Below are 15,460 nucleotides of genomic sequence, written 5' to 3' on the forward strand. Positions count from 1 at the left end.
GCGCGCGGCGAGCGGAGGGCGCCGGCGGCGGAGCGGAGCGCGCGGGCGAGCAGCATGGTGCGGAGCAAGGGCAGGAAGGCGGCGGCACGTGCCAGAGGGCGGGCAGGCGGCTTGACCTCTGCCCCGGAAGCGGATTCCGCCAGCCGGAAGCGCCCCCGCCCCTTCCACCTCCCAGACGCGGGGCCTCCTGTTCGAGCCCCGCGCTCAGACCCGGCACGAGCCCGGGCTCTTGCGACCGCTTCATGGTGGGAAAAGGGCAGCTGCACAAATAGTCGTTTCTAAATAGCTGCAAGCGTCGTTAAGAGACCACCCCAACAAAATGCGCTTTTATTTGACAGGTTTCAAGTTCCTGTATGACCCCGGGAGCAGCAAAACAGAGCTGTGCAACTCCCCGCTCCCACCGCTGAAATAGCAGGATGCTGCCAGGATGCCACCCGGCGTTGCTGCTGGCCGGCCACCAAAGCTGTGCCCTTGGCACGCTCACTAGCCACGAACAATGCAGAGGAGGAGGCAGGGGCAGCGAGATGAGCATTTACATTTCAGCCAGGCACCTGTAACACAAAGCGTCGCCCTTTGTGCTTGGAAAGAGACGGACGCATGCTGGGACTCTGGGATCGCTCGAGACGGGCCGCATAACTGGAGCGCGCCCGTTTACGCCAATGCTGTCCTTCGCAGCCAGCGCTTTGCAGATTAGTTAGAGTGAAGTTCAGGTTTTTACAAAGGTATTTCTCATATTTTTCACTGACTGAGCGGAACAAAGCTGCTTGAGAAGGCAGACTGGGACACGCTTTGTAGCTAAAGCCTGTGACCAGAAAAGCCATTTTAAATGGAAAGCACAGCTCATCTCCACCCATCATACAGCAGAGTCAGCAGTTTGTTGTTCCCAAGGTTAAAGATATCAAAATGGGTTTGCAAATATGATCCGCCCTAAGCAGCCCCAATTAAAATGTAACCCGCCCCCATGCACTTTAAAAAAAAAAAAAAAGTTGGATGCTTAAGAATGCAAGAGGGGACTAAATGCCACATCTATTAGAAAGCAAGGTACCACCACCACTCACATTAAACTAAGCACGTTTTATTCCACAGTGACACTGCGTTTACAAAACTGGTTCCTCTCCCGCCCTTTTCGAAATCTAACGTTTTAATTCACCTCAGCCTAAACCTTTACCAACAGACTTCTGTTGAAATTGAAAAGTTGCCTCTCTCAGAGAGGTTCTGGTAGAAGTAGTTGAACGGATATTGTTCAAAAATAACTTCTACATTTTCATCCACCCCTGCTCTGTCACAACGGAGCAGCGCATTCTGCTCGTTCCAGAGGTGAACGCTCTAGAATCGAGCAAGGAGACTGGTCCAGCCTTTCTTAGTTCTAGTATAAAACACAGGATTAAAAAATAAGATTGGATCTTATTGCCATTTTTTCCTCCAGTGAAGAAACTGATGGCTAGATGCTCAAATGGTGTAGGCAGCAAAGACGGCCTAGGACATGACAAATGTTGCCATGCCAGAAAAAAAATCTAAGGCAAGGCAAAATATAAATTAAGGGGGAAAGAAAAAGCAGAGAAATGGCTGGTATAAAGCCCTAATGGAAGTAATAGGTGTTTGATGATTAAAGGGTTCTCAATGGAAGTCTGACCCCAGCAGACATCTTCATAGTCTTTTTGTGAAAGTTGCTACCAAATAGCCTGATTAGCTAAAGCAATAGATGAGATGGTGCTTGAGGTGAGCAAAACAGAGCTTGGTGTGTGTGGGCATGCACCACAGTTAGAGGGGGGTTTTGGTGCTAACGTGCTGGGTTTAGTCTGGAACAGGGCCCAGGCTTCTGCTTTGACACCTGGCTGTCGGGTCAAGAGACACCAAACACGACTGGCGAAATGCAGACACTGGCAGTCTAATCTCCACACACAAAATATTCTGAGAAATGATGTTTAGAAGTAAAAACAGAGCTCTAAGGTGGTATAGAATGCATGGGTTGCTGACAACCGCTCTTGGGCACTGCATGACTATCGAGCCCAGGTGGTTTATGTCTCAGACAGGCACAGGCAATGAAGTGTCAATTCAGGGAACCCTTTACTGGCCCTTGAATGTCTCAAAATAAGGTGGAGAGACCAACATTAGACAGAAAGATGCCTGATGAGGTAAAAGACCTCACCTCCTAAAAACATACATGTAAAAAGGCATTGTCTCTACACATACCTGTATCTATATAGAGAAAGAAGAATGATCTAATTTTTTTCCCCAATAAAACTTGCAAAGGATACAAGGGCAACTGTAAAAACCAAAAACTCAAATCTGCTCAGTAGAGTTCTTGGGATCTCATTTCTTTATACGTATCCCAGTAAAACTTGAGCTCATCTTAAAAACTGGAATCTGATGCCCCTTATTCTGCCCAACATATATATACATATATATATACACACACACGTACCACATACATTACGTTCGCCCTTACATAATTCCTTGTAACAAAGGATGATTGTTCTAAGCCAGTGGAGATTTGTGAGGTCCAGCTTTCAGGAAGAAGCTGTTTTTCTGTAAGGTTGTACCTGATTGCCAAAGCAAAGCTCTCTTGCTTCTGTATGTTCATTACAAAAAACATCTGACTGTGACCCTAAAAATCCCAGGCAGATGGTCCAACATCGCCAAGTACTGGTCAGTTCTTGGCTGTTCTTAGCTTCCTGCGGAAATAATCTGGTGCAGCGTCATACAGCCAGTCTGCATCCACCACACACAGGTCCCGCATGTAGCATTTGTTGGTGTGAAGCAGTTCATTGTAAAGGACACAGGCTGGCTTGCAGTGGAAGAGGACAGAGGATGGGTGGATGGCCACCAGCTGGTGGGTGTCTGCAGTGACATAGGTGCCATCTGGCTGTAGCTCTGCAGCGTTCATAAAGAGGCTATGAGCTAGGCAGCGGCGGATGTTCCCTGTATCCGAGCGGGAGGACTCGATGGGCATGGAGAACTGGTCAGGAACAAGAGAGAGAGAGATAACATAACACCCTACACACAGGCTCCCTACACCAACCTAGAGTTGAGCTCCAATGTAAGCCAGGATGGGCTTCTGCAAGACTAAGGGCTCAAAAGGAACAGGAATGCAAACTCCAACACTGAGGATATCTTCCCCTATGGAGATGGGCCAAGCTATAGCCCAGGTATAGTCCCCAGTCCCACCTCCACCTATACTGAAAACCCTGTAGTCCTAGCTGGCGGTGTGCATTAAGCCTACACCAACATGTGTAGTTGAGGACATAGGGTCAGGTTTTCCTTCAGTCCCAGCTGACAAGCTGCCTACCTAGCCATGAGAATGCAAATCAGATCTAACCCAGGTGCTGTTAATCCTCCATTACTATCCCACAATTCCAGCTGAGCTGTAATAGCTTGTCTATCACCTCCCTTCTACACTGGAATTCAACTATCTTGGCTCAGTGTTGGAAACCCACAGTTGCCTGCTCCATTTCTGCTGCACTCCTGCACCATATGCACAGAGATGAGAAGCTGTGTAGTCAGACAGGCAAGCTCTAAGCCACTCGGTAGTGCACACTTCATGACAGCTTAATTAAAAGTTCTCAGTGTCACATCTTTTGCTTTCATCTTCACAGCTGTCCACCCAAACAGGGAACAATTCCACTTGAAAGTTATCCACATAAAGTACTGTTCTCATATTACTGAGACAGGCCCCATGCCACAAGACAACAAACTGGCCTGCACATGCATCCCACAGATTAGCTCATTAAAGCAAGCTACTTCAGTGCTCTGCTTAGGACCATAGAATATCTCACTAGAAACCCCTCACAGCACACAGGCTAGATTAGAAACATTCTGGACATAACTACATGGACAAGGCATAGACAAGGATTTGCATTAAGGATGCTCAATCTCATTTAGGCTAGCTCAGGCCAACTCTACCTTTAAGACACGCCCACAGATCTGCTGCCCAGAACAAAACCAAGCTGACTTCTTTATGGGACTGAGTCAGTTCCAAGTTCATCAGCACTTAGACTTGGAAGTGAAGATATGAATGCATTTCCCTCTGCTGGCATCTGGACAGAGAAACCATTTGGGGGCAGGAAAGATACAGAGCCAACCATGGAAGAAAAGTCATACTGCAATGAATTACCTTTACACATATGTCCCTGAGCTGAGCTCTGACATCCGATACTAGCAGCATATTCCGGCCATTCACAAAGTTCTCTTTGCACCACTCCTGCAAGACAGCAAGCAGGAGATAAAACAATCCACTTCTTCCCCAAGTATTCTGGAGACAGCCTTGGGTAAAGCAGGGTCCCCACCCACTTATCATCTTTAAAGATCACAATCCTTTTTTCAAGAGAACAATGCAAGCTTGGTTGCTACCTTTGGCTGTCCCATCCTATCTAAAAATCTCTCCAGCAGTTCCAATCAGACGCACTGCTGTTCATTTCCTATCTTAAACCATTTGGTGGGCTTGCTGTGTGTTGCTGGATAACAGTTGTGCTACACCCAGAGGTAAAAAAGGCACTACAGGAGATGGTGTACAGGAGATGGTGTTCTCTTCTACACGCTGAGAAATGAGACTGGGGAGTTTGCCAATTCTGAAAATACTATTTGGATTTACCAGACAAGTCAAATGTATTCAGTGTCTTTGTAACACACTCAAAAATGCTCAAGTACAATCCCAGGCATTTCATGTTAGTCCACACTTTGCAGCTGGAAGGACATCAACAGGACTCCAGTTCCCAGCTCCACTACACACTTGTGAGATCCTGGGCAAGTCAGTTATCCTCATCTGTAAAGTGACAATAATCAGTCCTTCCATATCTCAGAAGTGTCTTGTAAGAGTAAATTCTCTATTAATTGCAACAAAGGCTACCCAGCTGTACAGATATACAAGGGGAAAGTCTCAACAACATGTCCCCAAGGAAATCTGTTATTTTGGCATCTCCAGGGGCTGAGATGTCACCTACCTTATTGCCGCTGACATTTTTGAAGGCCCTGTAGACACTGAGCAGGGTAAGATGATCCCCTTCACTGGAGATGAACTTCTTCCTGACAGACTGCACTTCATCCCTCCGGGACGGGGGATTGTAAAGCACGCTGTCCACGGACAGCAGGGATACAATGGTCAGGATCTCCTCTGTGCAGTGGTACTTGGGAGACATGAGGATGGTCTGTGAAGCAGAGAGAGCTGCTTCAGTGGGTTTCACCAGCTCAAAAGCTACTAGACTTTACCAGCTACCAACACCATAGTAACCCTGGTGGATGCTGTTCAGACTGGTGGACCTGCCATTACGGCAGGTTAGGCTAAAAGTCAGCTCAGTATGAGCCAGCAGAGAGATGGGAACTCTAGGTTTAGTTCTGAAGGTATAGAAGAAGTTGAGGAAAGACATCTTAGTGTCCATCTTCCTGCCAATGGAACACTGCTCCTCACAGCATTAAAGAGATACTGATAATAACTCTATCATCAAGGCTTATCATTTAAGCGTTCCTTATCCGAACAAGCTAAGCTTCATTTATTATTGAGACAAAGATATATAGACACACTCATGCCATCAGAACACAGACAACTAATTTTAGGAACATTTCAAAATAGGTTTATTTATGCAGGAACTGGGAAGAGTTGAAAGCAGCCCTTCTGGGAACATGCGACTAACTTCTCTTATGAAAAATCAACCACCCTATCAGAGCCCCGGAGGGTGTCCAAGGCTGTACCTATCACTAGGGATGATCACTACAGGCCACCCTAGGATTTTCAGGCCACTGAGCTTCATTTCAGTATGAGAAGCATTAGCTGAATGAACAGGATTATAAAATTTCTCTTGATATGATGTGATAGAGACAAGATATGACAGAGGCAAACTACACAGTGCCTGTAAAAGGAAACCAAGGCTATTCTAATACATGCTATGAAGCTCAGGATATGCATCACTGCATCTATGAAGCCCTCACTCTGGGATCTGGGAGTGCAAACAGCAACTCACTGAAGTTAGTCAATAAAGAATGAGGTCAGAAGATGCATCCACTGCTTCTCCTTGCAGGTGTACTACTCAGAATGTACCAGGTGACATCACCAGTACAGAAACTGTTGCGTCATTGCACATGCCATGGGAATTGGCTGTGAAATCAGAAAGGAGCTGTAAGAAACGCAACCCAAATGGAACCTCCTACTTCTGATTCAACAGCAGTTTAAGGAACTCGGAAATAAGAGAGATTAAACCACAAATAAAACAACATCCACTTAAAAATAAAGAGCTCACAGCCTGTAGTTTTTACTTTAGAGAACTTGGGTTCCAGAGGAAATGCTGCCATCTTCCTTCCCAGTGGAGTCAGAACAAGCTGATCCCCCTTCCGTTCCACAGCCCCCAGCAGATCCAGCTGCTCAATGGCTGCTTGAATCGCATCTACAAAGACAAAAAGGTGCAGCGACTTGCCACCATTGTTGGCTAGAAGTGAAAAGGCCTAGAGAGTTTGTTTTGGTCAGACGAAAGGACCTTGGGTGGCGGTGTGCTCTGCCTGTTCAGCGATTAGAGTCTCCAGAACCATTCATCTCACACTTTCCACTGATACCACATTCACTATTTCTTAAATACTAAAAACAGATGCAAAGCTAAGGCTGACCTCACACTCCTTTAGTAGCAGCTCTGTAAGAACCTCTTCAGACTACCCTTCCTTCTCTAGCGGCCACCCTCCCCATTGCCAGCTTCTGACTCACTGTAGCTCAAACCTACTCTTAACTCATGGTGCTCCTCACTCTGTTGGGAAGTTGAATTCCCCAGCTTCCAACATCTGCGTGCCTGCTGTGACAATGCAGACAGCAAGCACGTCTGTGAATTTCCAGATGACAGGAAATTTCTATAGGTTCACCTGCCAGCTAAACTGGCTGTGGGAGCATGCAGTAGTACGGCAGTGTTGCACTTCCTTTCCACTCCGTTGTCATCAGCTCCGTCAACACTTCTATTTCCAGACAATTCCTCAATGACCCACTTGCTCATTCCTGCCAGCGCTACCCCCACACATCCCTTTACCTGGAGATGGTTTGGACATAAAATCAAAAGTAAGCACATTGGGAATTCTAAGAGCCAGGAGCTGCAGCATCACATTGGCCAAGTTACACCTGCCGAAAGAGAGAGGAGAGGACATGAATCAATCACCTGTTTCAGCTGTTGAGGTCACTCAGTCAAACCTGCTCAACTGGAACCCCTAAAATTCTGCCCCTTGAGGGAGAGCAGCCCATGGGTAACTGTTGAACCCCATCATCCTGAGTTTGGGGAGGCTGTGGGCACAAGAGAGACAAAACCCTCATTTTGGAAATAAGTCGAGGATACTCTTCCAGGTCTGAATAGCTGCAACCTGCTGCAGCTATTTCATCTCTAGTTCATTTCTTCATGAAAAGAAATGCCAGCCCCAATTCTGCCCCAAATATACCAAGAACACCAAGCCGCACTACTCTGGCACTCCCACAACAGACCAACTAGCTTCTTCAAGCAGCACCTCCAGTCTCAGAGGTGAAGTGAAGTGAGATGCAGCAAGGAAGAATAACCACAGCTGCAGCGGAAATCTTTGAGATTCACTTCATCAGGAATGGTGAGGGGTAAAAGGAAGAAAAGGGGCACCACACACAGAGAAGATGATTGAAAGATAATAACTAAGGTGAGCCAGGAAGATGGGTCCTCCCAACTGACCCCATCTGAGACCCCGTCAGCTCTAGGAGGAAACAAAGGGTACAAATACACTCCTCCAGCCACCCCTAGTAACCTCAACAAACCCCCTAGTAGGAACATTCATGCCATGACATGGGGACAGGACAACACAAACTGAAAAAGAGTGGAGAGAAAAACCTACAAGACTCGAGAGGCATCCCATTCCTCTCATTTCTGGTACTTTCCTCCTCCCCATAAGAGCTGATGGGACAGCAAATGCCTGAGCTCAAACAGGTACAGGCTCATACGCCACAAGACACTGGCAGCTGTACTAAACTGCAAGAACAAGGTAGACACAATGGGTATGCAGCTTCCTTTCCAAGCTTTAAATGGTTTTCCTCAGCCAAAGCTGCTAATGGGTCTCCATATCCACTTGCAAACTCCAGTGGCCTCCTTTCCAGGCCTTCACACACAATCTGGCTGAGGGACAGCACCCAGTGGCAAAAGCAGGGCTCGGGGAGAGAAAGCCAACCTCACCTCTGTATCTCGGGTATCGTCATTTTATCAAACTTCTCAAACTCGTCCTCCGTGTACAACCGGTAACAGATCCCACTGTCCTCTCGTCCTGCTCGCCCCGTCCGCTGCCAGGCCTGGGCTTTTGACACACGCTGAACCGCCAGTACCTCTAGGCCACTTTCTGGACAAGCGAAAGCACGCACATCAGCCACAACCCTCCCACATACAGAAGTGCAGCCAATACAAATTCGCCCAGTGCCTCTCAGCTGATGCTGGGCTTGAAGGAAAGATCTGATAAGAAGACAGCAAGGTTGTGCTGTGCCCATCTGATGTCATTTCATAGTGCTGGAGGACTGCAGAGTTCCACACTTAGCTGATGTCTTCCCCTCCCAAATGGATGGCCCACATGCACTCTAACCCGGGGTGCAGTTGTCACGGGAGAAAAGAATGCAACTGACTGGAGGAAATTTGACATGTTAATCAAGCCTACAGCAGAAGATTGGTTTTTAAATTAACTGCTGTCAGTGCCTCAACTAAAACATGTAGCAAATTCAAAGCTATTTCCACACGATGCATCCCACCACGAGCCCTCCCTCACCAGGGTTGTACTTCTTTGCTTTAACCATGCCCGTGTCCAATACATATTTTATTCCTGTGATGGTGATGGAGGTTTCTGCAATGTTGGTTGACAGGATCACTTTGCGATACCCCTATGATGAAGAGCAAACAAAAGCTAGTCAAAAACCATCTCAAAGCTTAGTTGTCATGCAGGAGTCCCTACCTGTCTTCTTCAGTGTGTGAGATTCACTTCTGTATGTCTTTTAAGCAGGCCTAGTCAAGCTATTGTAGTTAAACTACTATGCTTCACTGTACCAGCTGGTGCAGCCACTAAGCTCTAACTACTGACCAGGTCTCTATAAAGAGCAAGTTTGCAAACGCAAAACAGTCAGTAAAAGCAAACCACAGACACACTGTACTCACCACAACAAAATAGGGGACCAGAACAGCTGTTTTCAGAGCAGCCTTTAAACTTTGCTTTCACTGCTACTGGCAGGTACTGGTTTATGATCCACATACGCCTGAGCTCCTATCCCCATAGGCCTGAGCTCTTATTTATCCACAGAACAGGTACAGCACAGGATGAAGCAGCATAGGTGCCCCTATGTATAGTGCTGTCAAAGTGTCTTAACTCCAGGGCACATCCAAGTCCCCCTGGAATTCAATTTGACCCAGACACTGACCAACCATAGTGTTTTTTTTACAACATGGACATCAGTCCACAGGAAACTTTATACAGAAAACCAAGACTCTGCCCCACAGTCTTCTTGCTCCTCTCTTCTCATGGATCCAGAATAATTATTTCACTACAGCAGCTAACGTTAAAGCATCAAAGCCAATCCCTACCATCAGACTGAAGCCACTTACCCTAGGCAATAGGACTAATGCAAACTGATTTTACCCACCTATTCTAGGTGGCATATGGCCTTTCAAGGGCATTCAAACAAACAAATCATATCTCTGTTTCGACCAATTAATCCAAAATAATATAGGAAAACTAACCTCACTGGGTCCAACCTGAATTGGTTTCAGACGACAAACTTTTTAAATTGAGTAATTTTTGATGCCAATAAGTATATTCTGCAATTACTCATGTCTAAGGCTTCATACCACTTCAGTGCTTCTCAAGGCCTCCCTGTCTCAGTTTCATACTTACAGCCTTGGAGCCGTCTTGTTTTGTCACCTAACTTTGCTTCACATAGCACCACTTAACCCTATTTTTGCTTTTGTTCCTTATTTGCATTTCCAGGCTTAATTGTTACTGGGCTTAAATCCTTAGCTTTTTGAACACTGCTACCCTATAAAACAGCTAATCACCTTTCTTTTCAAGCCCCCTTGGATAACAGCATGCTGGTTACCTGCCCTGGTGGCCTGGCTCACCTTGGGTGCAGCCTGAAAGACCCGGAGTTGCTGTGAGTAGGGCAGTGAAGCATACAGAGGCAACACCACCATCTGCGGGCAGCCATCAGGGAGATGCTTTGCAATGTCTCTGCAAGTTTTAGTCATTGCTTCGATCTCTTCCTGACCCGTCAGAAACACAAGGATGTCCTGAGAAGAAGGTGCTTCCTTGGAGAGGGAAGAAAAAAACCCAGAAATTGGTGCAAGCTGGTTTGGAGGGAGTGGGAGGGTCAAGCAGAAAGGTGGCAATGGATATCAGCAAGAAACAAGCTTCTGGGCTCTCCTCCCAACAGCAGAAGAGACAGAGAAACCAAAGAGCATTGCTGAGTTTGTGCACACCATGCAAGGGGCTGGACATATGCTGCAGCACCTGCTCGAGTCACTGCAGGATCGAGTCTTAACCACACCCACACCCAGAGGAAAGAACTAATTAAAGCTTCTGTTTCATGCAGTATCATTTTTGGTGCAATTCAGACCAACGTGTAGCAGTTCAACATTGTGCAAGATCTGTCCTTCACTTTTTCCAGTGCTTTATTAAAGGCACTTGAAACATCTCTCCATGCCTCTCCTCACCCACTTAAGGTTTCATGTGGTTACTGGCCCAGCTGTTGAATCAGAAACCTTGAGTGTATTTGCTTATTTGGATGGACTGGAGAGTTGCATAACATAACAGAAGAATAAGCGTGTGTGGGCAGGCTTGTTAAAAGGACTAAGGGCTCAGGTGCTTTGCTTAGCCATCTCCTTTTATCTCCACACTAGCATTTAATTGCTGCAAAGATGCTATGATTGCAAGATTAGACACAGGGCATTAATGCTTTATTTAATGGCTTTCCATTATATATTCCCATTAAGAGTTACCACAGAGAGCTCCAAGAAGCACTAAGTCTCTGTCTTACAAAGTAGAGAAGACGTACCAGATGTCTCATCCAGGAACAGTGCTGCAGGCATTTCCTTGAAAAAACTCCAGGCTACCTATCCATTTAGCACTTAATCGTTCAGCTACTTAGTGGTAGTCATAAAATGTTTACGAGCTTTTATTTGAATAGATTTCCATTTTCTCTGTATTTATCTCAACCACTAAATCAGGGAAACAATCTTATGCATACTCAGAGTGGCATTACTCCACTCTAGAGCACTCCATGGACTCCACAGCACTGTAAGTAATGCATGCAAATACATTACTCCCCTGGGTGCGAGGTCTTCCAGTAATCTTCTCACTTAAGCACGATCTACCTGACTCTATCACCTTCTCAGCATACTCTATGAGACAGGGAGCTTCTGAAAGAAGGCAGGACTAATTAAACTTTCACTTTCACAGGAAAACCACTCTGTGAACTGGAGGAATAAGAACAGGAGAAATTTCCAGTGGCAACAGAAATGCAAAGTCCCACACACAGACCTGATGGATCTGGAAGACTGATACCAGTGCTGCCTGGAGGTAATCACTCTGAGGCTGTTTGGTGTAAAAGATCTGGATAGGATGTTGCCGGCCTTCTAGGTAGAGGACTGGAGCTCCGTTGAAGTATTGAGAGAACTGGTCTACATCCATGGTAGCTGACATGACGACCACCTATTAAATGGGAAGAAGGCACAGCTAGCATCACAAAGCCAGCCCAAGATGCTATCTGCCAACCTGCCTAGCAAATTCCAGTCACTTTAGGTTGCTATGATCAATGCCCAAAGGAGCCAAGGGCAAGAATAGCATTCGTAACAGAAAAGAAGTACAGTTTCAATTTTCAAGCCTAAAACCATCAACTCCCACTTCAGGAAGTTATACAACATGTACCACACAGTGAGTGGAGAAAGGTGCCGAAAGGTTTTCTGTCACAAATACGGCTAAACTCCTTGCACAGACCTCTACCTCAGACCTAAAAGCTGTTTTTTGGGAAAGGAGATATATCCAGGTTGGTAAAATTAAACAAGCCATGGACCTCACTCCTAGATATCTGAAAGAAACCCCCCTCCCACTTCCCCTCCTCAGTCTAATTGCATTCAGATGCCCACTGCCACCCGCTCCCCCCACCCACCACCACCCAGCGCTCACTTTGAGTGGCAATTTGCCCAGCTCCTTCCGCTTCTTTTGTGCTGCTTTGACCACTCCAAAGAGTACATCAGTGTGTATTGTCCTCTCATGAGCTTCATCCAGAATGACAACGCTGTATTTGCGCAGCAAGGGGTCCCCAATGGCTTCTCGGAGAAGCATCCCATCAGTTAGGAACTTAATTCTAGTTTCTTCAGATGTAAGATCTTCAAAGCGCACCGTATAGCCAACCTAAGGAAACAATTGTGCAGAGGGGAACCACAGACACCAAGTTTACACACCCCAAAAGCCATCACTTCAGCTACATTTGACTGGAACTGGAAGTGACATTTCAGAAGGAACCCAAACCTATTTGCATCCATAGGCCTTAAAACTTAAGTGCCTGAGCTGCTATCCAAGAACCATCAACATCTTTAGCATGATCCGTTTAAACAAAAAAACTAGGATGGGACGTTCTCTATAAACACATCTGATACATTCATATAAACCCCCTTTCCCAGAAGCCAGGGAATGGATCACCTGACTTATTAACTTTAATATATACAGGATATTAAAACAGAAAAAAATCTATATAATAAGTGCAGCAGCTGACATACAAAATTTGCATTAACATCGAACTCGGTTCTGCAGTGGACAAAGGGCTAGCTGTTCCTTTTTTTTTTTTAAAATATAAATAACACCTGCAATATACCTAATATACCAAAACAGAACAAGCTCCACAGGGAATCAGCAAAAAGACAAAAGTGCTTTACAAGGCACTTGCAAGGTGGAAAGGAGAAGAGAAAGGAGAGAGAGACGACTCATTTGGATGCAGACCTTGGTGACAAACATGCTTTGTTCTGGACTTTAATTACACAGCTTGACTTCAAGAAAAATGAATCTAGTGATGACTCCCCACCCCCACAACGTGCACCTCCGAGAATGCAAGAGGGTCTGGCCGCTGCTAGGAAAGCCACCCAAAAGCCTAACATTCAGCCCTCAGACTGCTGGAAATACACCCGCTAAAATACTTCTGCTCCTGTTTAAATCCACCAACATATCGGTTATGAAAGAGATTATGTAACAGGTTTGCCTGCAGCAGCAGGGGACCAAACTCAGAAACCCGGGAAGCTCTTCTCTCTCCTACATCCCAGGCCTCCAGGAAGCTACTGTCTATTCCTTTAACAATGGGCAAATCTTGTATTTATTTCTTGCTCTCTCATCCACTAACAGGTTTTCTAATAATTTTTTAAGATCCACAGCTCTGCTCACTGGACCAGCCTGGGCTGGACATCAACTGCTGACATCAACTATACTCTGCACTGCAGTATATCAGAGAATATGGCAAGAGAGCACAGGTGACTGTCACACAGTATGGTGCTTAAAGTACTGAGGTAGCCAAGCAGCACTCAACCCCTAGGTGCAGACTGGATGCAGAAACAGCATCATTATTCTGGCATATTATTAAATACAGATTACATCCAAATCCCTTCTTGCTCTCGGGCTCAGACAACTGCTCCCACCATCTGCTTTTCCCACCCACACAACACCATGATGCATCTCAACTGTTTTACTTGAGACCAACTATTGAAAAGCAGCATATAACAACATACCAGTTTCCCCAGCTTTGTCTTCTTCTCATCTGAGACTCTGGTGGCTAAGGATATGGCAGCTACTCTGCGTGGCTGGGTCACAGCAACGATGCCTTGGTGGCCAATTCCAGCTTCATAGAGATACTGAGGAATCTGAGTGGTCTTCCCGGAGCCCGTTTCCCCTGGAGCACATCAAGCAAACAGAGACGGTCACTTCCATAGGGCCACTGGGCAGAAAATCTCAAGCCTCTTTCCCTCCCCTCCTTCCATTTTGCTTTAAACAAGCACATTTATTAACAAAGTCTTGGCTGGCAGAAGCTCAGAGGCAAAAGTATAAGGGCTCATTTTAAGTCCAAATCCATGATTACAGAACATGTGTGCACAGTATGCTTTTCAAAGTAAGGCTCACTCTAATCAAATCATGGGAACGATGCATTCGACTCTCCAACCTGTCTCCCTGCCATGGCAGGAACAGGCCCATGGCAGCTTCGTAACGAGCTGCCCACTTTAGTCTTTAAAGTTCCAGGCAACAGAGCCTGCGAGATTCCCCACAAGCGACCAACCCAGATAGACCTTTAAGTTTTCCCTGCTCTTTGGTTTCAATTTCCTGTGCTAGATTTATCCAATTCTGCATCCAGTGATGTGCTCAACTGTGCATCTTCAGCCTTGGGGCCAGCACCATGTAGACATGGGAGGGCGTCTCCCCCTGCGAAGTCTGGAAGTAAGTGACTTTTTCTTAATTCTCTTATGATTTGCCTTCAGCAGTAAGAACACAAGGCAGGGAAGATGAGTGGTCGCTCCTTAAGGAGACGATCCTGCGAGCCCAAGGGGTGACAGTCCCAATGCAGATCAAAGGGGGCAAGAGTGCTCAAAAGCCTCCACGGCTCACCAAAGGCATTCAGGAACATCTGAAAGCTAAAAAGGAGGCATACACCTGGTGGAAGGGAGGGGCCATCACCAAGGAGGATTATACCTCCGTTGCTTAAGACTGTAGGGGGGCTGTCAGGAAGGCTAAGGCGGAGACACAACTGGGATTAGTGAGCCGGATCAAAGACAACAAGAAGTCCTTTTTTAAAATACATAGGGAGTAAAAAGAAGGCACCAGGTAACGTGGGGCCCGTGCAGGGCACGCTTGGCAATCTGGTGGTTGCACCAGATGATAAAGCTGACCTCTTTAACAAAATTCTTTGCCTCCATATTTCTGAGCAGGGACCAGCATATCCCGCACACCGTCAGAGAGGACCTGATCAAGGACCTTCTGGAGGGGCTGGATGTGTTCAAATCAGCAGGTCCAGATGATCTCCACCCCAGGGTGCTGAGGGAATTGACAGAGGGCATAGTGGGACCCCTGGCACAGCTCTCCAAGCACTCGTGGTGCTCTGGTGTGGTGCCAGAGGATCGGAAAAGGGCCAACGTGGTCCCCATTTTCAAAAAAGAGAGGAAGGAGGACCCAGGTAACCTGAGACCCGTTAGTCTTACCTCGGTCCTGGGGAAGCTCTTTGAGAAAATTATCCAGGAGCACATCTGCGAGGGACCACCAGGGAAGATTGTGCTTAGGGGCAACCAACTTGGGTTCATTAGGGCAGATCCTGTCAGACCAACCTGGCTGCCTTTTACAACCAGGTCACAAAATCCTTGGACGCAGGTGTTGCAGTGGACATAGTCTTTCTGGACTTTAGGAAGGCTTTTGACACCATCTCTCATCCCATTCTCATTAAAAAGTTAGGCGACTGTGGCATTGATGCCTGCACAGTCAGATGGGT

General features: G+C 46.5%; 1 protein-coding gene across 1 annotated transcript; it reads right to left on the reverse strand.

Moving 5' to 3' along the window:
• Positions 1-1,059: 1,059 nt before the first annotated feature.
• Positions 1,060-13,888, reverse strand: DHX33 (DEAH-box helicase 33). The gene is made up of 11 exons (XM_019545439.1): positions 13,719-13,888; positions 12,130-12,357; positions 11,485-11,655; positions 10,068-10,253; positions 8,728-8,839; positions 8,151-8,310; positions 6,999-7,087; positions 6,247-6,374; positions 4,941-5,144; positions 4,115-4,201; positions 1,060-2,959 (listed from the first exon to the last, which is right to left on the reverse strand). The coding sequence occupies exons 2-11, from the start codon at positions 12,286-12,288 to the stop codon at positions 2,651-2,653; spliced, it is 1,605 nt and encodes a 534-aa protein (XP_019400984.1). The 5' UTR covers positions 12,289-12,357; positions 13,719-13,888; the 3' UTR covers positions 1,060-2,650.
• Between the last annotated feature and the right edge of the window lie 1,572 nt (positions 13,889-15,460).

The sequence above is a fragment of the Crocodylus porosus genome, unplaced genomic scaffold, assembly GCF_001723895.1.
Source record: "Crocodylus porosus isolate Cpor-Errol unplaced genomic scaffold, CroPor_comp1, whole genome shotgun sequence".
NCBI classification, from domain to species: Eukaryota; Metazoa; Chordata; order Crocodylia; family Crocodylidae; genus Crocodylus; species Crocodylus porosus.

Bases quoted from the DNA above. Each gene is read 5' to 3' on its own strand.
- DHX33 (XM_019545439.1), bottom strand. From the start codon at position 12,288: ATGCTTCTCCGAGAAGCCATTGGGGACCCCTTGCTGCGCAAATACAGC. The intron at 11,656-12,129 runs GTGAGCGCTGGG...CCCATTTAATAG, and splicing joins TGGGCAAATTGCCACTCAAA to GTGGTCGTCATGTCAGCTAC. The intron at 7,088-8,150 runs GTGAGGTTGGCT...CTCTTTCGGCAG, and splicing joins ACGATACCCGAGATACAGAG to GTGTAACTTGGCCAATGTGA.